Source organism: Schistocerca americana, chromosome 3 (assembly GCF_021461395.2).
Source record: "Schistocerca americana isolate TAMUIC-IGC-003095 chromosome 3, iqSchAmer2.1, whole genome shotgun sequence".
Taxonomy (NCBI): Eukaryota; Metazoa; Arthropoda; class Insecta; order Orthoptera; family Acrididae; genus Schistocerca; species Schistocerca americana.
Genome location: NC_060121.1, coordinates 256395411 through 256420934, shown reverse-complemented (window position 1 = coordinate 256420934; position 25524 = coordinate 256395411). Strand labels below are relative to the sequence as shown.

Genomic DNA, 25524 nt, shown 5'->3' with positions numbered 1-25524 from the left:
CACTGAGACATATGGGAGCTCAACTGCAAACCACACTGGCACACATCACCTTGACGGCCAGACATGCTGTGCAGATGATTCACCACAGCACAGCCAAATAAGTAACAGTTCCACGAAGCAGGAACAGTATACACAATCAGTAGCTTCCACACTAACAAATAGCCACAACCAACAGGAACAAAAGCAAGAGGCTTTTATAAACTACAACAATTGCAAGAAGAAACAACCTGGCAGTTTCTTCCAACATAATGAGAATAATGAGAGAGAGAGAGAGAGAGAGAGAGAGAGGGGGGGGGGGGAGAGGAGGAGGGAGATATGGTAATGTGTCATGCACATAATGAATTGTGCATGACTTAGAGATCCGACTCTTCTTTCCTTCTTCCTCTTTTCTCTCCTCTGCACCCCTACATTTTTCCTATTCTGTTATAAGCTACAATGAAGAAAATTATATCCAGACATTATTTTACAAAGCTTGACACATTACCCGTAAAGACTGTTTCACTAATTGGGAACCAACAGCTTTCACTGTCTGTTGACATTTCATATTTTTGAAAGATGCTGATCAACAAATATGTTACTGACGTTTCTTGTTTTGGAAAAACAGAATGACAAAAGATTAAGGTTTAATGTCACAGACAAAATATGATCATTAGTAACAGAACGCAAATGCAGAACACACTGATGGGCAGAAATGTGACCAGACTTTTTCACAATGTAACATCCTGTCATTTCGCTTAAGCAATCTAGGGATATCAATGAATCTTGATGGTCAGATAGGTGGCGGGATTTTAACTTTGCTTCTCAAATACAAGTGCTGTGAGAAACAATGAACCCCTACCTCAGTTTTGAATTGAATTTTTATAAGGGAAAGGAATATTATACTAATGAATTTTTCAGAATGGAGACAAATAAGGAATGTGGTAACTATCTGGAAACGAACACCCCCCCCCCCCCCTTTCCGCATACACACAACAGTCACTGAAAGGGTATGAAGAAATGAAGAAAGAAAAGTTCTAAAGATGAAGCTTGGACAGCACTGAAGTTCTGTAACTTTCTTATTTCACAGGTAGGTGTGACAGAATACAAGCATTTCCAGTCCTAGTATATGTTTAATGTGCCACGCTCACCTTAGACTAATATCTCATTTATGAATTATTTTTCGTTTTCAGACTTACCTAGAGGCTCTTTGATATGTCCTCGCCGACCATATTTTGTATGAAGCTCGACAGGCTTAAACCAGTTTATATCTTCTCTGTTAAAAAACATATACCTCACGACTGCAGACCTCTTGTTCACCTTGATTGGATGTCCACTAAGGACAATTCTTTTCACAACAATCCTATCGGGATTTATGGACAACACACTACCAATTCCAACAAGCATCTGAAAAATATCATTACACATACACTGAAACAAATAATCAGATACAACTTTACTGTGTTTTCATATCCATATTTGTTAATGTGAGGGTGTACTTTTGCATAAGTATCTATGGAGCTAACACTTGGTTCAAGAATCATAAAAGAAGGTTGTACACATGGAAGAAGCCTAGAGAAACTGGAAGGTGTCAGATAGATTATATAATGGTATGACGGAGAATTAGGAACCGGGTTTTAAATTGTAAGACATTTCCAGGGGCAGATGTGGACTCTGACCACAATCTATTGGTTATGAACTGTAGATTAAAACTGAAGAAACTGCAAAAAGGTGGGAATTTAACAAGATGGGACCTGGATAAACTAAAAGAACCAGAGGTTGTAGAGAGTTTCATGGAGAGAATTAGGGAACGATTGACAAGAATGGGGAAAGAAATCCAGTAGAAGAAGAATGGGTAGCTTTGAGAGATGAAATAGTGAAAGCAGCAGAGGGTCAAGTAGGTAAAAAGACGAGGGCTAATAGAAATCCTTGGGTAACAGAAGACATATTGAATTTAATTGATGAAAGGAGAAAATATAAAAATGCAGTAAATGAAGCAGGCAAAGAGGAATAAAAACATCTCAAAAATGAGATCAACAGGAAGTGCAAAATGGCTAAGCAGGGTTGGCTACAGGACAAATGTAAGGATGTAGAAGCATGTATCATGAGGGGTAAGATAGATACTGCCTACAGGAAAATTAAAGAGACCTTTGGAGAAAAAAGAACCACTTGCATGAATATCAAGAGCTCAGATGGAAACTCAGTTCTAAGCAAAGAAGGGAAAGCAGAAAGGTGGAAGGAATTTATAGAGGATCTACACAAGGGTGATGTTCTTGACGACAATATTATGAAAATTGAAGAGGAGGTAGAAGATGATATGGGAGATATGATACTAATTGAAGAGTTTGACAGAGCACTGAAAGACCTAAGTTGAAACAAGGCCCCGGGAGTAGACAACATTATATTAGAACTACTGATAGCCTTGGGAGAGCCAGCAATGACAAAACTCTACCATCTCATGAGCAAGATGTATGAGACAGGCGAATTACCCTCAGACTTCAAGAAGAATATAATAATTCCAATCCCAACGAAAGCACGTGTTGACAAATGTGAAAATTACCGAACTATCAGTTTAATAAGTCACAGCTGCAAAATACTAACACGAATTCTTTACAGATGAATGGAAAAACTGGTAGAAGCCGACCGTCGTGAAAATCAGTTTGGATTCCGTAGAAATGTTGGAACACGTGAGGCAATACTGACCCTACTACTTATCTTAGAGAATAGATAGAGGGAAGGCAAGCCTACCTTTCTAGCATTTGTAGACTTAGAGAAAGCTTTTGACAATGTTGACTGGAATACTCTCTTTCAAATCCTAAAGGTGGCAGGGGTAAAATACAGGGAGCAAAAGGCTATTTACAATTTGTACAGAAACCAGATGGCAGTTATAAGAGTTGAGGGGCATGAAAGGGAAGCAGTGGTTGGGAAGGGAGTGAGACAGGGTTGTAGCCTATCCCGATGTTATTCAATCTGTATATTGAGCAAGCAGTAAAGGAAACAAAAGAAAAATTCGGAGTAGGTATTAAAATCCATGGAGAAGAAATAAAAACTTTGAGGTTTTCCGATGACATTGTAATTCTGTCAGAGACAGCAAAGGACTTGGAAGAGCAGTTGAACGGAATGGACAGTGCCTTGAAAGGAGAATATAAGATGAGCATCAACAAAAGCAAAATGAGGATAATGGAATGTAGTCGAATTAAGTCGCGTCATACTGAGGGAATTAGATTAGGAAATGAGACGCTTAAAGTAGTAAAGGAGTTTTGCTATTTGGGGAGCAAAATAACTGATGATGGTCGAAATAGAGAAGATATAAAATGTAGACTGGCAATGGCAAGGAAAGCGTTCCTGAAGAAGAGAAATTTGTTAACATCGAGTATTGATTTAAGTGTCAGGATGTCGTTTCTGAAAGTATTTGTATGGAGTGTGGCCATGTATAGAAGTGAAACATGGACGATAAATAGTTTGGACAAGAAGAGAATAGAAGTTTTCGAAATGTGGTGCTACAGAAGAATGCTGAAGATTAGATGGGTAGATCACATAACTAATGAGGAGGTACTGAACAAAACTGGGGAGAAGAGGGGTTTGTCGCACAACTTGACTAGAAGAAGGGATCGGCTGGTAGGGCATATTCTGAGGCATCAAGGGATCACCAATTTAGTATTGGAGGGCAGCGTGGAGGGTAAAAATTGTAGAGGGAGACCAAGAGATGAATACACTAAACACATTCAGAAGGATGTACGTTGCAGTAGGTACTGGGAGATGATAAAGCTTGCACAGGATAGAGTAGCATGGAGAGCTGCATCAAACCAGTCTCTGGACTGAAGACCCCAACAACAACAACAACAACAACAACAACAACAACAACAACCACCTATGGAGACAGATTTTAATTTATTACACGATACTCAAATTTCAAGTATAAAGCAATGGAAACAAAAGAAACTTATTTTCAATAGTATAACACACATTTAAATAAAACAATGAAAAGAACAATGTCATTCATATCAGTACAAACACAGAATATTAACATCCCATCTAAGAAATGAAACAAGAACAATAAAACACTCTATCTAAGAATAGAAACAAGAACAATATAACACCCAGTCTAAGAATAGAAACAAGAACAATCTCCATGGATTGAGGATTGATAAGTAGACTTCAGTTTAGGACATTGCTTCAGAAACTGGCCGGTATATATAAGGCTAGGAAGCATTGAATGGGAAAGAAATACTTTAAAAATTAGTGACATTGAGGCCAGTTGATATGAACTGCTTTGAGGATGGCTGTGTGTTCACAGAATAAATCAGCATTTGTAAATATGTTCGCCTCATGTCACAAAACTGGAAGAGGAGAGGGGAAGGTGATACGCAGGAAGTTGGAATCTGATCCACCTGTTATGTTTTCGGCACCCAAGAATAACTAACATTTTCACTCTTTCATTCTATATCTAATGCAGATGCATTCGTAATAGGTAATGTATACAGGAGCGTAAAATTGATATTTGCATTAAGTCTCATTTAAACTTATAGTTATTTGTTTATATTTGTCTACCTGATTACTATGATGCATTTGATTTTACTAGCAGCCCGAGTTATTAAAAATTACAGCTAACCGAAGTTACGATAATGTCATACAACGGCAAAATACCGTGAGCAAAAAAGCCATAGAGGAGGTATTGTTACTAATCATTCAAAAGCAGACATTTCTGACTTTCCAAGAACATATTTGGAATTATCTGAAATCAATTAACTTATGCAATAATTGACATAAAAAAATCAGGATCCTCAAAATTTTAATCACCTATTTTGCTTAAATGAGTGTAGTATTGCCACTATAACTTTGCTGATGCATTTTTTTTCTGAATCAGACAATACCTCTTACTAATTAATTCAGTAATTAAGATTTGAAATAATTTAGGCTCATACAATACTTATTTAGAAATGGATGCCAACTAAACAGGGGATTTCAGATGACACGTAATAATAATGTTCCATGTAGTTTTATGAATTACTTACCTGAAACATTTTTCATAAACCATATGTGCAATATAGTAAAATCTAAACTAGCCAAATTTCAAAGCATTAAGTATTTTCATAAATCACATGTTCTTACATTTGTCTTTAAATAGCCACCCTTTGCCAAAATTGGCAGTCTGCACCTGGAGGTCATACCAATAATACATTATGTCAGTTCATGAAAAAGTCGGCAAATGGCCAGCACACTGATAATATCATTATGTCGTTCCATGTAAAACTCTGCTGCCACCATTTTTATGTGCAACAGATATGTCGCCTAATGTAAAGTGTCTCCAATTGTGAAATATCTTTGCTCCGTAACACCTTGTGTGAAACAGTAAATGTAATTTCAGAGTGCATATATCACATCACTATTAACTGGACAGTATTATTAATGCTGATGATCTTACTAAAAATTATTTGTGTGCACTGTTAATTTCAAGTGTCCATCTCTGTACATTATGCCATTGTGAACTTTAACCAATACTGTGATGCTGTTTAATGATTGCGTGATTCCTCTTCTGCATGTATATGCAAAGGAAGAGAGATGTGTCCTTTTACCTGTATAAACTGTGAATTGTAAAGCTGGAACTGGCCATCAACTATGGCATAGTGGCAAATAAAATACAATGAACCACCTTTAAAAATTATTTTCGGCCAATGTACATCTCTTGGCATTCTCCCTAAAAACATCAATTTCCAGGATTTTTTTTTCCAGTACAGCAAGATATGAAAATTCAAGTTTCATCAAAGTTGGGCGCAACATCAAATAATAGGTAAGCATTCTGTCACAGAGAGATGCCATAGCATGTGTCACAGTAATGTTAACGCTCCCAGATTGTTTCACTCTGTTGTAATCTGTCCACAGTTATGACAGACGGTAACAGAGTGACATGTCAGAACTCAAACCTGGTCACTGTTATTTAGTTATCCATTAGTGAACCGATTATCAACTTAGAGAAACGTGGCACAAATTTTACTTATAAAAATGAATTCCTTAAGTTATGGATCTAGATGATGAAAACAGATCATGAAGCCAGAACAGATGAAGTGCTGAATGTTCGTTTACTCCAGCATATGTACTCTATGTCTGCCTCTCCATGATGAAAGGCACTGCTGAGTGAAATGAGAATAGATGTTTATTTTGCCCTCAGATGACTGATCAAGTATTCAGCAGCAAACAAACCAGATACATGGAAAATGTTGTTGAAGAGAGAGATGGTGTCAATGGTGACTAGCAAGCCATGTGCTGGGCTTCAGAAAGGATAAGGACTAAATGAGCCACAATATGGTTTGTGTACCTCACATACAGATGAAACTTTTGAGCAACTGGATGCAGATAATAATCAAACAAAATAGAGAATATTCAGTGGGTGCTTAGAAGAAACCAACAACTGCATAGTTATGATTGTTAAGGTTATGGATACTTAAACTATGATAACAATATGGAGTATTTTGTCAACTTTTATTGTGATAGTTATGCACTATGTACATTACCAGAAACATTGCAGTGATTATCAGTGCAGCAATTGTAACACATGATTGTGAAAAATGGCAATTATTTTAGAAACTGCTTCTCTTGGTCATTTAGAATATTATAAGTTGAATTTGGTTCCTAGAGTACTGAAATCTGAAACCTAACACTACATAATGAAGGAATTATCTGAATGGGATGGGAAATGAGAGACGTGAAATGATTACAACTCCACAAAAACTGGATGATTTATTCAAGACAAAGAGCTCACAAATTTGGAAAGTCAATAACACATTGGTCAACGTCTGGCCCTTATGCAAGCAGTTATTCATCTTAGCATCAGTTGATAAAGTTTTTGGATATCCTCCTGATGGATACCATGCCAAATTCTGTCCAATTGGCACATCTGGGCATCAAAATCCCGAGCTTGTTGGAGGGCCCTGCCCATAATGTTCCAAATGTTCTCAGTTGGGGAGCTCTCTGGTGACCTTGGTGGTCAAACTAGGCTTTGGTAACCATAAAGACAAGCAGACAGGCATTACCTTGCTGAAATGTAAGCCCAGAATGGCTTGTCATGACAATCAATAAAAAACGGGGAGTGGAATATTGTTGATACAATGCTGTGCTGTAGGGGAGTCACAGATGACAACCAACGGGATCCCACTATGAAAAGAAATGCCACCCCAGACTCCTCATTGTCAGGTCATATGATGGGCAACTGTCAGGTTCGTACCCCAAAGCTATCTGGAGTGTCTCCAGACACATCTTTGCTGGTCACTGGGGACCAATTTGAAGCAGAACTCATCACTGAAAAGAATTCCTCTCCAGCCAATGTGATTCTCAGCTGAAGACTGGAATAGAAGGGAGAACCAATAGAGGTACTCAAGGTACCCTCCGCCACACACCGTCAGGTGGCTTGCGGAGTATGGATGTTGATGTAGATGTAGATGTGGAAGATATGCCTGAAGGTGCCCCAGACAGTGGTGGGGCATGTATCTGACTGCTGCTCACCGTACAACCTGACAACCAGGAGTGATGGTCTAGGATGCCATTTCATTTCATTTCACAGCATCACCCCTTTTGTTGTCATTCATGCCACCCTTGCAGCACAGCAGTATATCGACAATATTCTATGCCCCATTTTGTTGTCTTCTTATGTTTCAGCAAGACAATGCCCACCTGAACACAGCGAGTTTCTACTGTTTTTCTTCATGCCAAACCCTACCTTGGCCATACTGGTCATCAGATCTCTTCCCAATTGAGAACATTTGGAGCGTTATGGGCAGCAAACTCCAACTATCTCAGGATTTTTATGATCTAATGCACTAGTTGGACAGAATTTGGCATGATATCCCTCAGGAGAACACCCAACAAATCTATCAATTAATGCCCAGTCAAATAACTGCTTACATAAAGGCCAGTGGTGGACCAACACATTATGGACTTCATAAATTTTTGAAGCTCTTTCTCTTGAATAAATCATCCCATTTTTCTGAAAGTGTACTCATTTGTCTGTCTGTTCCATGTACATCATATCTCCCAATTTCCATCCAACTTGGATAACTCCTTCGTAGTGCATCATTTTTATATCTTCGGGTGTACATTTCTATTAAAAAAAATTAAAATAAAAGTGTGCAATTTCAAGGTCTAAAATTATTAATCTGGTATTCAACATAAAAATCAAGATTAAGAACATTGTGTCCAGAGCTTTGGTACCTTCATGTGAAACAAATTTGCAGTCTAAACCAAAAAGAATGGAGAGAGCTTTTTATAAATGCAAGAAGTATGGAATCGTCTATCATTAAAAAAAATCCAATTTTCACTATGCAATAATTAATGAATCTGTAACTGTGGGTGATACAATTCCTAACATCATACGTGACATATTACCACAGGAAGTTTCAGTTATCAACAAACGGGCTCCAAAAATCTAAAGCATGAATAGTTCACTGAAGTTCAGTAACCCCCAACAAAACAATTATGATGAATAACACAATACTTAATTTCAAGTTGAAAAAATATGTTCACACAGTGCGAACCTGAACTCCATCAACAGAACCTGAACTCCATCAACAAAATTTCCGAGGTTGTTGAGGGATATTTTCTGACTCTCTTAATATAACGGAACTGTGGCCTCCAGGTATTGCTCAGAAAACATCTGCCCAACAGGCCAAATGTCAGCAGTATATGGTGTGTTTCTTATCTAGAAACAAACTTCTACCTTTTACTCACATCATTTGCTATTGTTGTATTTGGAGCCTATAAAAAAATACATATGAGTTACTCAAACCATTGTTTCCCGTTCGTGGTAGATGGCACTATAATCGACAAATATCAAGTGTGCCTGTTTTTGTAATTACAAACCGAACATTTGATTCTACATTTCATTTATGTTGCAAATGTAAACCTTTGTGTTCTAATAGTTGATTTTTATGTTTGAAATTTACTTTAGCGTTGCAAATTTGACTGTACAATCCAGTATTGTCAGTCATTTTAATGTCTGTTTCGAAACACAGTTTAGTGTGATCCAGGAACAATGACGTGGATATAATAGTTTTCTGTTCCCATAATGATGCTTGATACTGGTGATTCCCCTTGCCTCTCACCATATAGATGTTTGATTTTGTCGAGTCAATTCACATTGCTGTTCCTGGTCACACTAAATGTAGTTTCTAACCAATCTCTGAAACAGCTAACCGTACTGTATAATCAAATTTACTGAAGTAAATTTCAAACATAAGCATTAACCATTAGAACACAAAGGTTTATATCTGCATCGTAAATGAAATGTAAAATAAAATGTGTCGGTTTGTAATAGTAAAAATTGGCACACTCGATATTTGTTGATTACTATGTGATCTACCACGAATGGGAAACAATGTTTTGAGTAAACTGTATACATTTTCTGATGTAGAATTTGAATATGCTATAAAAATAGGAAACACACCTGGCCCTCCCCACGAAGGAGGGGTATTAGGAGGTGGACAGCTGTAGCACACACATATGTCCTCTTTACTAATACTAACTTTTCATTTATAAATTTTTTTGTATGATGCATCATTTCTGAGATATTTAGTTGTCTCAAGTTAAAACAAACACTAAAATGTTACACTGTTGTTTCTTTCTTATAATTTCAATGTTGGTCTTTCTTACAAGGCATGAAAATTCAAAACTGTTGAGAGACCAAAGTTGTTGTCATGCTCTTTAGTACGAAGAATGATTTGATGCACCTCTCCATGCTACTCTATCCTGTGGAGGCCTCTTCATCTCTGAGTAATTACTGCAACTTACAACCCTCTGAATCTGCTTACTGTATTCATCTCTTGGTCTCCCTCTATGATTTTTACCCTCCACACTTTCCTCCAGTACTAAATTGGTGATCCCTTCATGTCTCAGAATGTGTCCTACCTAAGAATCCCTTCTTCTAGTCAGGCTGTTCAACAAAGTTCTTTTCTACCAATTCGATTCAGTAGCTTCTCATCAGTTGGGTAGATCAGGTAACTAATCTCCGGAATTCTTCTGTAGCACCACACTTCAAAAGCTTCTAATCTCTTCTTTCCTAAATTGTTTATCATCCATGTTTCACTTCCATACATGGATACCTTCAGAAGAGACTTCCTGACACCTAAACCTATACTTGATGTTAATAAATTTCTCTTCTTCAGAAACGATTTTCTTGAAATTGCCATATCCTCTCTACTTCATCCATCATCAGTCACTTTGCTCCCCAAATAGCAAAATTCATCTGCTGCTTTGTGTCTCATTTCCTAATCTAACTCCCTGAGCATCACCTGATTAATTCAACTTCATTCCATTATCCTCATTTTTACTTTTGTTGATGTTCATCTTATATCCTCCTTTCAAGACACTGTCCATTCCGTTCAACTGCTCTTCCAAGTCCTCTGCTGTCTCTGACAGAATTACAATGTCACTGGCAAACCTCGATGTTTTTACTTCTTCTCTCTGGATTTTAATTCCTACTCCTAATTTTTCTTTTGTTTCTTTTACTGCTTGCTCAGTATACAGATTGAATAACATCCAGGACAACCTACAAGTGTATCTCACTCCCTTCTCAACCACTGCTTCCCTTGCATGCCCCTTGACTCTTACGACTGCCAACTGGTTTCTGCATGAACTGTAAACAGCCTTTCACTCCCTGTATTTTACCCCTGCCACCAGTAGAATTTGAATGAAAGCATCCCAGACAACACTGTCAAAAGCTTTCTCTAAGTCTACAAATGCTCTAAATGTAAGTTTGCCTTTCCTTAACCTATCTTCCAAGATAAGTTACATAGTCAGTATTGCCTCTCATGTTCCTAATTTTCTCCAGAATGCAAACTGATCTTCACCAATGTCTGCTTCCACCAGTTTTTCCATTCTTCTGTAAAGAATTCATGTTAGTATTTTGCAACTGTCACTTATTTAATTGAAAGTTCGGTAATTTTCACTTCTGTCAGCACCAGCTTTCTTTAGTATTGGAATTATTACACTCTTCTTGAACTCTGAGGGTATTTCACCATCTCATACATCTTGCTCACCAGATGGAAGACTTTTGTCATGGCTGGCTCTCCTAAGGTGATCAGTAGTTCTAATGAAAGTTGTCTACTCCTGGGGCCTTGTTTTGACTTAGATCTTCCAGTGCTTTGTCAAATTCCTCACGCAGTATCATACCTCCCCATCTCCATTGACGTCCTCTTCCATTTCCATAAAGTTGCCCGCAAGTACATCTCCCTTGTATAGACCCTCTATATACTCCTTCAACCTTTCTGCTTTCCCTTCTTTGTTTAGGACTGGTTTAATTTTCTTTTTTCTAAATGTCTCTTTAATTTTCCCATAGGCAGTGTCTATCTTGCCACTAGTGATATATGCTTCTAAATCCTTATATTTGTTCTCTAGCCATTCCTGCTTAGCCATTTTGCACTTCCTGTCAATCTCATTTTTTAGACATTTGTATTTCCTTTCACCTGCATTATTTTCTGCAGTTTTATATTTTCGCCTTTTATCAATTAAATTCGATATCTCCTGTGTTGCCCAAGGATTTCTCTCTTCTTCTTACCTTGTGATCCTCTGCTGACTTCACTATTTCATCTCGCAAAGCTACCCATTCTTCTTCTACTGTATTCCTTTCCCCTGTCCTTGTCAATTGTCCCCTAATACTTCCTCTGAAACACACTACAACCTCTGGTTCTTTCAGTTTCTAGAGGTCCCACCTACTTAAATTCCCACCTTTTTGCAGTTTCTTCAGTTTTAATTTACAGTTCATAAGCAATTAATTATGGTCACAGTCCACATCCGCTCCTGGAAATTTAGTACAATTTCCGCCAATATCCAAACAAAATTTAATAAGTAATTTAATTCTAAGTAAAATGTGACATTTTCTTAAACTTTATGATAGCATGCAAGGTACCTGGCACAGTTACTTATATACTTACTTGAGTTCCCTGTTTTGTTTCCTTAAAAGCAAGTACAGGACATGGCGGAAATATGATGGGTGCGTACATACTCGCAACCACAGTGGTATCTGGTTGGAAGAAGCGCTCATACTGGAACAAGACAGAATATTGCAAATATATGTGAATTTTAATGTATTTATTTTATGTGTAATGATGAGAGTCATAATGTCCTCTCTTGCATTTAACAAGTCATCTTTCATAATAATCTCTATGCTTAAAAGTACCACACAGCACACCAAAACTATAAACTGTCTGATAAGTGAGCAGTAAATGTCTAGCTCTGGGGAAGAGAACATGAGGGACATCCAGCACAAATTCAGATGTATTGTACGGCATGTGTTGGAGAGACTGGTGCCACAGAAGATACTGACTGGGAAGAACCATTCAAGGTTCAATAACAATATTAGGATGCTACTACGCTACGAAAACAAAGAGAGAGCTGGCAAATAAAAGTTGAACAGAGTAAACAAAAATGTAAGGACAATTATGTGAGATTTCTGCAATGATTGCAACAACAAGATCTTACTTGCTCAGTTGTCAGAAACCCCTGAAAAGATTTGGTTCTATGAAAACACAGCAAAGGGAACAATATCACTTATCAAAATGCTCACTGAATATAATGGTGCTGAAATGGAAGATGATCAAATGAAGAGTGGAATATTAAATTCTGTCATCTAAAACTATTTTAATAATTAACTTCACACTGCATTTCTTACATTCAAATATTGAACAAAGACAAAAATTACAGTACAGAAACAAGTGAGGAGGAGGTGGCTTCTATTGCGTCTCTCTCCCAAGAATAATCAACTGTCCTCCAGCGTTTTGGTGGACACTGATAATTTCAGTTTTGCAATGAGTACATGGAGCTAGACCAAACAAATACTGTTTATTACACATTTCATGCAACTCCCAGTGTCAAGGAAAAATGTCAATTTGTTTCTCACTACAAACACAATGTTTTCTGAAGTAGCATCTCATTTGCCCATTCAACAGAACGACTCCAAAATAGTCTAGTTGAGCAGAATCTGTTTAAGGTGACTCCACCTATAAAATACAAAAACAAAACAGTAAATCACTGAAATCAATTTCTTCTAATATTATGGAACATCCATTGTGCTTGTATACAATGACTATAGTGGTGGCAGAACAATTCCTATGTAGGAATTAACATGATCTAGAATGAATCTTTCACTAGGCAGCAAGATATTTGCTGGTTTGAATCTTTCTGGTAGATTAAAACTCTTTGCGGAACCAGGACACAAATCCAGAACTTTGGCTTTCGGGGGAAATGCTCCTACAAACCGGTCACTACTCATGATCCGCCCTCACAGCTTCAATTCCATGACTACCTCTCTCCTACATTCCAAGCTTCAAAACTGCGCACACTCCACTGCTGAGTGGAAGACTCGTTTACGACGCCTGTGCTATCCTGTCTTCTGGGAGTGCCGGTCCAGAAAAGTATGCAGAAGTGTTTCTGTTAAGTTTTGAAAATGCAAGAGAGGTACTGGCAGAATTGAACCTACAACAACAGGTGTTGGATTTTCGCTAGGTAGCCCAGATGCCAAGAGCATTCGCTGTATAAGGCTAGGTCCCATGTTAGTATACCCAGACCAGCACACCATTTTAACTTGCCAGAAAGCTTCAATCAGCACGAAATCATTTTAAGCACATTCTGGACATTTGTGCTGCCACATTTGTTGATACTTTAAGGTGTATGTAAATTATTATCTCATCTGCTGTTTTAAAACAGGCTTTATTTTTCACTACCAATAGCGTTAATTGAATATCATTGAGTGCAAGTGCTTTGGAACTTGTAGCATGAAACTGGAGGGAGGAGATTAGTGTCTAACATCCTGTTGACACTGAGGTTGTTAGAGATGGAACACAAGCTCGGATTGTGGAAGGATGAAGGAGGAACGCAGCCATGCCTTTTCAAAGGAACCATTCCTGTATTTGCTTTTAGTGATTTAGAGAAATAACAGAAAACCTAAATCAGGATGGCCAGATACGGGTTTGAACCATTGTCCTCCTCAATGCAAATGCAGTGTGCTAACCACTGTGACACCTCACTCGGTAGCATGAAACCGTTTTGATGTGTGTCAAAACACTTAATGAGGTCCCAGGCATTTGTCACTTGTGATATTCAAATGAACACAACCAGCAGTGAAAATTAAGATCATTTTTTTAAGCAGTGGCTGAGGTGGTGGTGTACCTACACCTTAAAAACTCAAGCAAAATCATTTATGTAAGTACCACTCACATCTAACAATTTAATCTGTTCACTCATGAGATCCAGAAGGCAGCAGGTAGCAGAACTCAAATTGAAGATGTCTTCCTTGATTGTCAGAAAGCCTCAGATACTGTTCCATACCACTGCCTCATAAACAAAATACAGTGAAACCCCACTTTTATGCTTTTCAGAGGACTTTAAAAAAATTGTGTAAAATGCGGGAAAATGTAAAATGTGGGAATAACATTTTAAGCTGTAAAAGCTATGTATAGGATACCCACCTTGCACTTTATGTATGTGCGAGTAATAGACATCAAAATACTCTTGTCAGGCACTTGTTTACTAATACAGGCTTATTATTATCTAATAAGAATTGCTGATATAATGGGAACTGATAAGTGGGAAGCAGAAACGTTTGATTCAATTTCATACGTCATAACCGATGTTTTTGGAATGCCTGCAGCTGTCATTCAGTATTGAAATAATGAAACACTGCAACACTTACATATTTTTTCATGCTTAGCACAGTGTGTTTCAAGAATTTTTTCTCGATATCAAGTGCAAATATTTACATAAGTATTTTTTGTGGTGTTTCCATGTGTGTTGTCCTGCGTCTCTTGAAGTGTAGTCGTCTTTTTGAGGTTACCCGGTACTGTGCCGCCTCAGTTATGTAGAAAACCACACACATGCAAATTATCACTCATTTTTTTCTGTGTAACATCACAAAAAACACATTTGTAAATATTCCACTTAACAACAAGAATAGATTCTCGGAACACATTTTGCTCAGCCTGAAAATATATGTAATTCGCGCTGTGTTTAAACCAAAAACATTTGAGCAATGCAAGCTGAATGAAGGTGTCAACATGCGCTACAAGTGGCCAAAAGATGAAGCCTGCTAAACATGGTTTGACAGAGGTGTGATGATGATTGTAACAATCACAAAACTGTGCATGAACTGTACAGAGTGTTTGGAAATGGTTTTGATTGGTCACGATATCTTTATTTGAACAAACAGTTACTCCTATCAGCCACCACACAGAGTAGAGTTTGGTATTGGTACCAGTTTAAATCCGCTGAGTAGAGCATCCTGGTGTCAAGAAACTTGGCCATATAATGTATGTAAACACTACTTGATGTCCAACATCATGCCAATGACATTTTATGTAAATTTTTTCTCCACAAACATTTTTTCATAAAGTGTAAATCACGGGGAAATTATGTATTGAATATAATAGAGGGAAACATTCCACGTGGGAAAAATATATATAAAAACAGAGATGCTGTAACTTACCAAATGAGAAAGACTTGGTATGTTGATAAAGACAATACAGACACACACAAACACACACACAAATTTCAAGCTTTGGCAACCCAAGGCTTCCCTCTCCTTCCCTCTTTCCTGATGAAACAACCTTGGGTTGCGAAAGCTTGAAATTTGTGTGTGTGTATGTGTGTTTTTTTATTGCCTCCATCAACATACCAACACTTTTTCATTTGAAAATTATGTATTTGTTGACATAAAATTGGGTGCGAATTAACACTGTGGACACATGAAATTTGATGGGAGCAATAAAAATGTCATTAACGGCAGGAAAACATTAATTGCAGGAACGTAAAAGTGGGGTTATACTGTACGTACATATGTTATCACAACAGATATGTGACAGCGATGATGACCTCACAGCAAACAGAACTCAATTCGAGATAACCGAGAGACTGGTTCCGTATTAGATTTATGATATGATGGAGAGAAAATTGCTTAATGCCAGAGTATGTAAGTGCCAAACTGCAACTGCCACAGCCAAATTGTGACACCCAGCCAGTCCTAGGATATTTCTGGAGTTAATATGAGAGCAAACTCATCTAAAGTATGTGACAGAAATGATACAGTAAAGAGTTTGACAGCCTCGATGAGTTCTTAGGTAACATTTCTCTGCTCTGTAACAGAGTACACACTGCAATCTAGTGTGTGTTTTCCTAAAACTAAGTGCAATACAGAGACTCAGATCCAGACATCTGCCTTTTGCAAGAAGAGCACTATAAACTGAGATATTAGTACGCCTCTTAGAATTTCAACTTGTCGCTTGTTACCATAAAAACCATACAATGTGTAGCTTGGCGGCTATGGAGGAAAACAAAGCATGGATAGCGTAGTTCATAGTATACAAGTAGTGAGAGCTAGAGACCAAGTTTCAAGTCCCATTCCAGCACACAATATTAATGTGCCGCAGGAATGAACTTTTTTTTCGTTCAACTTAAGAAGATCAAGCATGATAAAGCCTAATGATGAAGTATACTGTTGAGCAGGGTGCTGAATATTTACTACTCATTCCCCATTGCCAGATGCACCTACACAACATTAAATCAAATCCAGCAACTGTCAAGACTATTACATTCTTCTCTGCAATTTTAAATTTCTTTATATGTGTAATTTTAGTCAGCCTAAAATGACAAAAACTGACACAAAACATAACAGCACTTTCTTTTACTGCTGTTGGGAGCAAATGGTTTTATCATACATGAAATAACAGAACTTATTACTCCAAAAATCTCACCTTGTGCTTGGTACCATTAGTGTGTTGGCTGAATATCGGACATGCTTTGAAACGACGGTAGCCACAATGGATTATGAGTTGCTCCTTTGACTTTATAGGTAACTGGCCACCCAGAGTATTTGGTCGCTTTAACACTACATTTAGCAGTGACATTTTTTGTTCATGTGGCAACAATCCAAAAATAGTCAATGGGTCAGAGGATTTATGGGATTCAACGAAATGCCGTGGAACATTCTTCACATGTACAGTTATGTACCATCCAACCTTCAACAGAAAGGAAATATGTTTAAATATTTCTCAACATGATCCTTTTTGCAAAAATACAAGAGAATATATACGACAGAATTCTTGCACTGGTACGTTTTCATTTGCTGAATGGTTATAGAACCATTTCTGAAGTAGGATTTATTTGCAAATATAAATATCTAAGACAGAAGCTATAATTGTGCATAAGGAGGGCTACATCATAATATATTTTAAATTACTTGAATTATGTAAAACTGATTAGAAAATTTGAATCAATGAAAAACTTACCATTGATATAATACTTCATGTAGCTGGAGAGATTTTAAAATTTTGTGCTGGTTTGGATTAACAACTGTAGATGAGCAAATTACAGTAAACCTTACAAATAGCGCAGCAAGATTCGTACTGAATTATTTTACACAGAAACGCTATCATCATCTCTCCCTATTTCACACTTTATTGCCCATAGAAACGAGATTACATTATTATATGGAGAAGTTCACTTCCTGAATTTTCCAAAATCAAGCAAATTCTCGAAGTAGTTAATTCCAGTTCAGTTTAAAAAAAGTAAATAATTATGAATAATGCCAACAATATGATTATGTTATCAATGCCTTGACTTGTTTACAACAATATTTAGTTTAGTCAGTCAGTTGTGTATTCTGTAGATTACATTCACAACTGTTGTGACGTGGAACATATTAACTGAACATATACTTTTAAAAAGAAAGAAAAATATTTACATGGCTATATGCTTTCTGTATAAATGAATTATTATGTATATTAATGAATTAATATATTGCATAAAAGAAGCACTGTCATGTATTTTATTTTCATGGACAGATTGTCTAAGAGTTTTACAACTGCATATTTCATCTTATTCAGTGATGAAGTTCCATTTGCTAAATGATATGCACACCATTTTTCTTTTTAGTGTTGTTCTTCAAAATATCTTTATTACTTTCAAACTCAGATGTATTGTTGACAATATTCCATAAGACATAATTAAAATATGCAAAATATGTTAGCTTACAGATTTCCATATTCACAAAGTTGATGCTTATTTTACGGCAAAAGTAACCAAATCTTAGGTTTCAGCATGTTTACTATGTGCTTTTTCCAGTTTAAGTTATCATCACAATGCACACTTAAGAATTTAGATATTTGCAGCCTTTTATTATTTCTTGTTGGTATACTCCGTTAATAGTAGGTGGGATATTTAAAAAAATACAAAAGCTGATATATTCAACTATAATTTAAAATTGTGTGCCTAGTAACATATTATAGATCATCTCATCATTTCAGTTTGTGTAATACAACAGTCTGCAACATTTCATACAAATACTAACATCATTTTATGTACTTGCAGCAGCATCATCAAATGCTGAAACAATAAATACACCTAGCAGCAAAGCACTGTATTTGTAATGTCAGTAAACTAATCATTTTGAGTTTCTAGCCGAACTTATATAATTATACTAAATGTATTTTTTTGATTTTCATTCACTTTCTGTTTTAAAAAAAATGCAACAAGTGAAGTACCCTTCTTATTAAACTTTTATCTTGCGACTGTCTTCATGTAATAGGGTATATATGTGGACATGAAAAAGAATTTCCAGTTTTTGCCAGATTGCCTGTTTAAAATTACACTTTTTCCCAGGTGTAAATGCATCATACCGTTGGTGATTTTTTCTCTGTTAAGTAACAGTACACGGATCCTGGAAGCTGTAAAACTTATCAGTCCTTTGAAAGGTGAAGGTTCTATACCTAGCACTTTAGGAAATGAAACCCAGAAAAAAACAATGTATTTTGGAAAGATCTTTGAAGCGTGGCAAAACTTAAACTGCACATTTTTATATTATGGAAGTATAAACTGAAGTTCCATCAAATGATATCGCTGGCTAATGACAGCAGATATTCAGAGCACAGTGTGCTGAATGATATTATTTTTTTCATTCTTTTCTTTTCTTATCTATAAGCTACATGTATAGTGAATGAGTTACAGACATCGCCAAAGGTAAATTAAAGAGTTGTTTTATGGTAAGGATAATGTTTTGATACATCGTTAAATACCTGTATGACACAAAGTAAGAAATACACTCTTCAGTTTATTAATTCCTGTATCTTCACCCCTTTTGTTTCGAGAAGTGGTAGCGTACGGACATATGCTTGGATCCATCATCCCAGCATTGTTAAAAATGTGAATTTCAACTGTTCATTAAAAGTGTTATAAAAAGTAATTGGAAAAGCAAAATTTATTCTCATGGTTAAGAGGTCAACTCCTATCTGTTCGTCTTTTCACTCACCACCGAGATCCTGCATCAAGAGGTTCGGTGCAGACAAGAAGAATTTATGCAGTATCTGGAGGAGTGTTCCTTGACCTTGAATATATTGATATTAAAGGTCTGCTGATATTGGTTTCACTTAAAGGCTGATATTGGTTTCACTTAAAGTTCACCCAGGATTGTGCACAGATTCATAAATTACCTTCAAATTTCTTTCAACTATTCTTTCCAATCAATTTTTCCAATTATTCAAGCAATTATTAATCAGTTTCCATCATGCCACGTACCTATTCAACTGAAAACGTGATGTAGTCGGCTAATAGTAACATCGTTGTTAAGTAACGCGAACACACAAATAGGAAAAGTTAATGGGAAGGGCATAGCCAGGATTTTGACAAAGGGGATGGTGGTTCGATTTGTTAAAGACAATCTTACAGAAAGGCATGTTTTTAATTTATTCTGTAAATTTCCATAAAGAACAAAAACCAATTTATTCAAAAATGAACTCTGAGCTTTCACCAAGTGGGGATATAATCTTGTCACTTATGAGAACTGTATTTTGGCAAACCACTAAGAAGCAGTCATGTTCCAATCTTGCTTCACCCTCCAAGGTCATTTTGCACTCTTCTTTAAGTATGGTTTTGAGCTGAGGAAACAACCAGGGGCAGATGGGAACTAACTTTTTGGGAAACCTTCATTATTACTGAAAGGACTTTTGAAATAATAAGATCTCTGTTTGACAGAGAAGGTAGAACAAATTTTGGTGGTGAAAATGCAAAGGATCTGGAATTATTCAACCTTACATTTCCCAAATTTCCTAATTTACTTATGCATCTGCAACATCTTGCAAATGTAAGAAAGATCATTTTCTGCATGAAAGAAGGTCCCAGCAGACAAATGCAAAAGCCTAAGCCAGAAGTCCCCAAAGAGGAGCTCGGTTTGCCTTTGATGCAGCTCGTTTCATTTAAGCAGAATTGCTGATCTCTAATGGAACTGAAATATGTTACGAAGGAAAGGAATTCAGAAAGAACTGGCTTTGGCCTACAGCACCAAGCTGACCCTGCCACTTCCCCCTAAATTGAGAAGCAGCCTGCTGAAAAAACTCTTTTACAAATGAACAAACTATAGAATGTGCTGTCATCACATACCTCTTCCGCTCTTCACAAATCCTTCCCCATCCTTCTGGATTGGAATTGGTTTTCACAACTGAGTTACCACCTGTGATCAGATTGGATGGTACTTAGCAATATAAATGCAACCATGGCCGTTTGGGTGATAGTTTGTTGACCAATGCGATTTTTGGGTAATGCAGACAAATCAAAGTGTACTTTTATACACTGATTTTAATTTAATGTTATCTGTAATGATATTTATCGCTCTGCTGCCTCGTGAAATACTGAAACATTTCAGCCCAAAAGTCCTACCAGCCTCCAATTAATGACTCCAGTGTTCACATTAAACTGCTAATAGATAGGTAATTAGGCTATTGCAGTAGTGATACATATTTTTAACTTGCCAAAGCCAGTCCCTCTCTTCTTTCTTGGTACAAACTTATGCATAAACTATCGCTTAAATCTCTAGCTGGCCTTGCTGACTAATGGTAGCGTGTAGATATTCATCTATGTTACTACAAGCAACCAGCTCATGTATAATTTGATTTAGGTGATGGGGAGGGGGGGTCTGGACCCACTGTACAGCTACAAGGAAAGCTAAGCTTTCACATATAATATTGGTCTTTTTTTGCGTGTGTTCCCTTTCAGATACATCAAACACAAATGTGCCAGCAAAATTTTAAATAACGACATAAATGGCTGGTCTTATGGCCCCAAAATTTTTCTAAGTAGCTGGTCCTCAGCTTTAAGTTTTGAATGAAAGTCTAATGCTGTGTGTGATTTAAGAAACACATCACAGTTTCTTACACGTAACAATTTATCTTGCGTGAACGGAAATTTACTTTGAAAGTAACACTCAAGCCTCCATTCGCAATATTTTCCTCTGAGCTGTTAGAAATGTTAAAAGTTGGGACATCAAGATCATCAAAACAAGGCCCATGAGAAAGACGCATCAAAAGCAGTTCCTTGTTACTAAGTACTGCACAGTCTTTGACACATTTTGCTGTCAACAGACACTTGTGTGTGCACTGTGATTCATTGTTTGTTTCATTGCTGCAGTATTATTCTGCAGCAGTGGCTAGAGTAAAATTCTTTGTTGGCATATCAGCTTCTACCAATCAAAATTACAAAAATTTAACTGAAAACTAAAACTATGAAAAATTTCAGAAATTGTAAAAAATTCCTGGATTTTTCCCAGATTTCCCAGTTGTCTCAGGCTGTATGCACCCTGAGTAAGGATGCATTTCCTTGTCCTCTGTAATTTTAGTTATAACAATGATTTTATTTATGTTCATTTATATTTTTATTTAGAGCCAACTGGTCCATACTCCTTTACTAATTACGTATACAGAGTTTGTTTACCTTTCAGCTATTTTACTACACTGGGAAGCGACTGGTTTGGTACTGAGTCAATTTTGCACCATCACTACGCTATTATATACACATTTGCATTAACAAGCCGAGCCTTGCAATCTAAATTTCTTATTATATAGTCCAATTACTGTTTCTGCATAATGCAAAGCATCTGCTGTATTATACTTTATATCGTCATGGTCTGCCGTCACCAAGCTTTTTGCTCTCCAATGACAACTGTGCGCCTGACTCAAAGACATCCAAAAATAGGAGGTAATGAAGCCATCTTCAGCCTAGCAGGAGTTTTAATACCAGTGAACATTAAAATTGTATTTATTCAAGCTTTTTAATGTGCTCCTGCTGAGGTCATTGTGATGTGTTCGGTATCCTAACAGTTAGCTTTTGGAATATTAAAGTTCAGTCATTTTGTTGTTGTTGTGTTCAGTCCTGAGACTGGTTTGATGCAGCTCTCCATGCTACTCTACCCTGTGCAAGCTTCTTCATCTCCCAGTACCTACTGCAACCTACATCCTTCTGAACCTGCTTGGTGTAATCATCTCTTGGGCTCCCTCTACGATTTTTACCCTCCACACTCCCCTCCAATAATAAATTGGTGATCCCTTGACGCCTCAGAACATGTCCTACCAACCTATCCCTTCTTCTGGTCAAGTTGTGCCACAAATTTCTCTTCTCCCCAATTTTGTTCAATACCTCCTCATTAGTTATGTGATCTACCCATCTAATCTTCAGCATTCTTCTGTAGCACCACATTTCGAAAGCTTCTATTCTCTTCTTGTCTAAACTATTTATCGTCAATGTTTCACTTCCATACATGGCTACACTCCATACAAATACTTTCAGAACCGACTTCCTAACACTTAAATCAATACTCTATGTTAACATATTTCTCTTCTTCAGAAACGCTTTCCTTCCCATTGCCAGTCTACATTTTATATCCTCTCTACTTCGACCATCATCTGTTATTTTGCTCCCCAAATAGCAAAACTCCTTTACTACTTTAAGTGTCTCATTTCCTAATCTAATACCCTCAACATCACCCGACTTAGTTCGACTACATTCCATTATCGTTTTGCTTTTGTTGACGTTCATCTTATATCCTCCCTTCAAGACACCATCCATTCCGTTCAAATGCTCTTCCAAGTCCTTTGCTGTCTCTGACAGAATTACAATGTCATCGGCGATCCTCAAAGTTTTTATTTCTCCTCCATGGATTTTAATACCTACACCGAATTTTTCTTTTGTTTCCTTCACTACTTACTGAATAAACAGATTGAATAACATTGGGGAGAGGCTACAACCCTGTCTCACTCCCTTCCCAACCACTGCTTCCCTTTCATGCCCCTCAACTCTTATAACTGCCATCTGGTTTCTGTACAAATTGTAAATAGCCTTTACCTCCCTGTATATTACCCCTGCCACCTTTAGGATTTGAAAGAGAGTATTCCAGTCAACATTGTCAAAAGCTTTCTCTAAGTCTACAAATGCTAGAAACGTAGGTTTGCCTTTCCTTAGTCTAGCTTCAAAGATAAGCCGTAGAGTCAGTATTGCCTCACATGTTCCAATATTTCTACGGAATCCAAACTGATCTTCCTTCAGGTCAGCTTGTACTAGTTTTTCCATTCGTCTGTAAAGAATCCGAGTTAGTATTTTGCAGCTGTGACTTATTAAACTGATAGTTCGGTGATTTTCACATCTGTCAACACCTGCTTTCTTTGAGATTGGGATTATTATATTCTTCTTGAAGTCTGAGGGTTTTTCGCCTGTCTCATACATCTTGCTCACCAGATGGCCGTCAGTAGTTCTAATGGAATGTTGTCTACTCTGGGGGCCTTGTTTTGACTCAGGTCTTTCAAAGCTCTGTCGAACTCTTCACGCAGTATCATATCTCCCATTTCATATTCATCTACCTCCTCTTCCATTTCCATAATATTGTCCTCAAGTACATCGCCCTTGTATAGACCCTCTATATACTCCTTCCACCTTTCTGCTTTCCCATCTTTGCTTAGAACTGGGTTTCCATCTGAGCTCTTGATATTCATACAAGTGGTTCTCTTATCTCCAAAGGTCTCCTTAATTTTCCTGTAGGCAATATCTATCTTACCCCTAGTGAGATAAGCCTCTACATCCTTACATTTATCCTCTAGCCATCCCTGCTTAGCCATTTTGCTCTTCCTGTCGATCTCATTTTTGAGGCGTTTGTATTCCTTTTTGCTTGCTTCATTTACTGCATTTTTATATTTTCTCCTTTCATGAATTAAATTCAATATGTCTTCTGCTACCCAAGGATTTCTACTAGTCCTCGTCTTTTTACCTACTTGATCCTCTGCTGCCTTCACTACTTCATCCCTCAAAGCTACCCATTCTTCTTCTACTGTATTTCTTTCCCCCATTCCTGCCATTTGTTCTCTTACCCTCTCCCTGAAACTCTGTACAACCTCTGGTTTAGTTAGTTTATCCAGGTCCCACCTCCTTAAATTCCCACCTTTATTTTATTACTACACATTCATTCTTCGAGGGATATATTACAGCTGCGCAAAGTCAGATAAAAAGCTATGGGTATGGTAAACTTTCTGATAAATGAAGATACCTTACTTAAGATCAATGATATCTTATCAATATTTAGGAAAAATCATACATTAAGTGAGGAAAAATGCTATGACATCAGTACCATGAAGTAATTTATTTCAGTAATATCATTTCAACTTACCAGAGCTCCCTCCATATTATCTTCCTTCAAAAGCCTTTTTCGCATTCTTTCAAAATTTTCAAATTGGAAAATACGAGCATAGTCCTGAGGCAAATTCTCTTTCGGATCCCATGGTGATGTCCGAAATGACTGCAGGCCTCGATACTTTTGAAATCGTGTTCTTGCTGGTATGTCCTGCGGAGTGTCACGTTCATCAGGGAAAATTTTATCTTCTCGGGCTTCTAAAATTTTATGAAATGGATACATATAAATTTTAAGCTAAAAGTTATAGCTGCGTTATACACTGATAAAGCAAGATTTTAAAAAAAAAGGGGGGGGTGGGGGGAGGAGACAGTGGATGGGTGGCTGTATTTTTCTGTGAAACCAGAATTTTAGTTGCCATCTAAAATACAATGAAATTCATTATGAAAAAATTTGTCACATAGTAAACTGTGCTTGTAAATTATATTGATCACATCTGTTGTTTACACCATTATAGCCCTTGTCTAATGGTTGTGTTGCATCTGGTGACATAAAATGGATACTATTTTCTCATCCTACTTTCATTAGTTTTTGAGTAAAGGAGAGGTGTTATTTCCAACTCTAACTTCTAATACATCCCGCTAAATTTGCAATCTCTTTGTTAATTTATTAGGTGTTACATAAGAAAAAACATTAGTTGCATTTTACATTGTTTCTTTGAGTTACAGATTGAGAAATATTAAGATAGTGACTTCTAACACTTTGCTGCCGGCCATGTAAACTGTGTCATTTCTTAGAATGCCAGCATTTTTTGCTAATATTGTACATTTGTTTTACAGAAAACTAGCCAACATTTTGTTGTGGTACTAACTTTTTATGAAAGCCAGCATCATCATCTTCCAGAAAATGTATATGCAGCTCCTTTGATCATTTCGTTTTTTTTTTTTTTTCCTTATATTTTTAATGATTGTAAGGTTTTACAAAATATACAAAAGTTTACGGAAATGAATAACATGTTTTACTGACATTTTATTCCTCATAATCTGTGGTTTTACATCCATTAACAGAAAACTGGTATCCTAAGTCCATAAATATTCACACAAAATTTCGTCATCTGTAAGAGAGCATGAAGC

The 25524-nt window shown here is 36.9% G+C and overlaps 1 protein-coding gene across 1 annotated transcript in view; it reads right to left on the bottom strand.

Moving 5' to 3' along the window:
• LOC124605433 (pre-rRNA-processing protein TSR1 homolog) overlaps nt 1-25524 on the bottom strand; it is an 86682-nt gene that overhangs the window by 2023 nt on the left and 59135 nt on the right. Inside the window, exons 8-11 of the mRNA XM_047137098.1 lie at nt 24431-24651; nt 16707-16970; nt 11898-12008; nt 1176-1383 (exon numbers count right to left, since the gene is read on the bottom strand). Coding sequence (XP_046993054.1) covers nt 1176-1383; nt 11898-12008; nt 16707-16970; nt 24431-24651 — 804 coding nt within the window. The remainder of the gene's footprint in view (nt 1-1175; nt 1384-11897; nt 12009-16706; nt 16971-24430; nt 24652-25524) is intronic.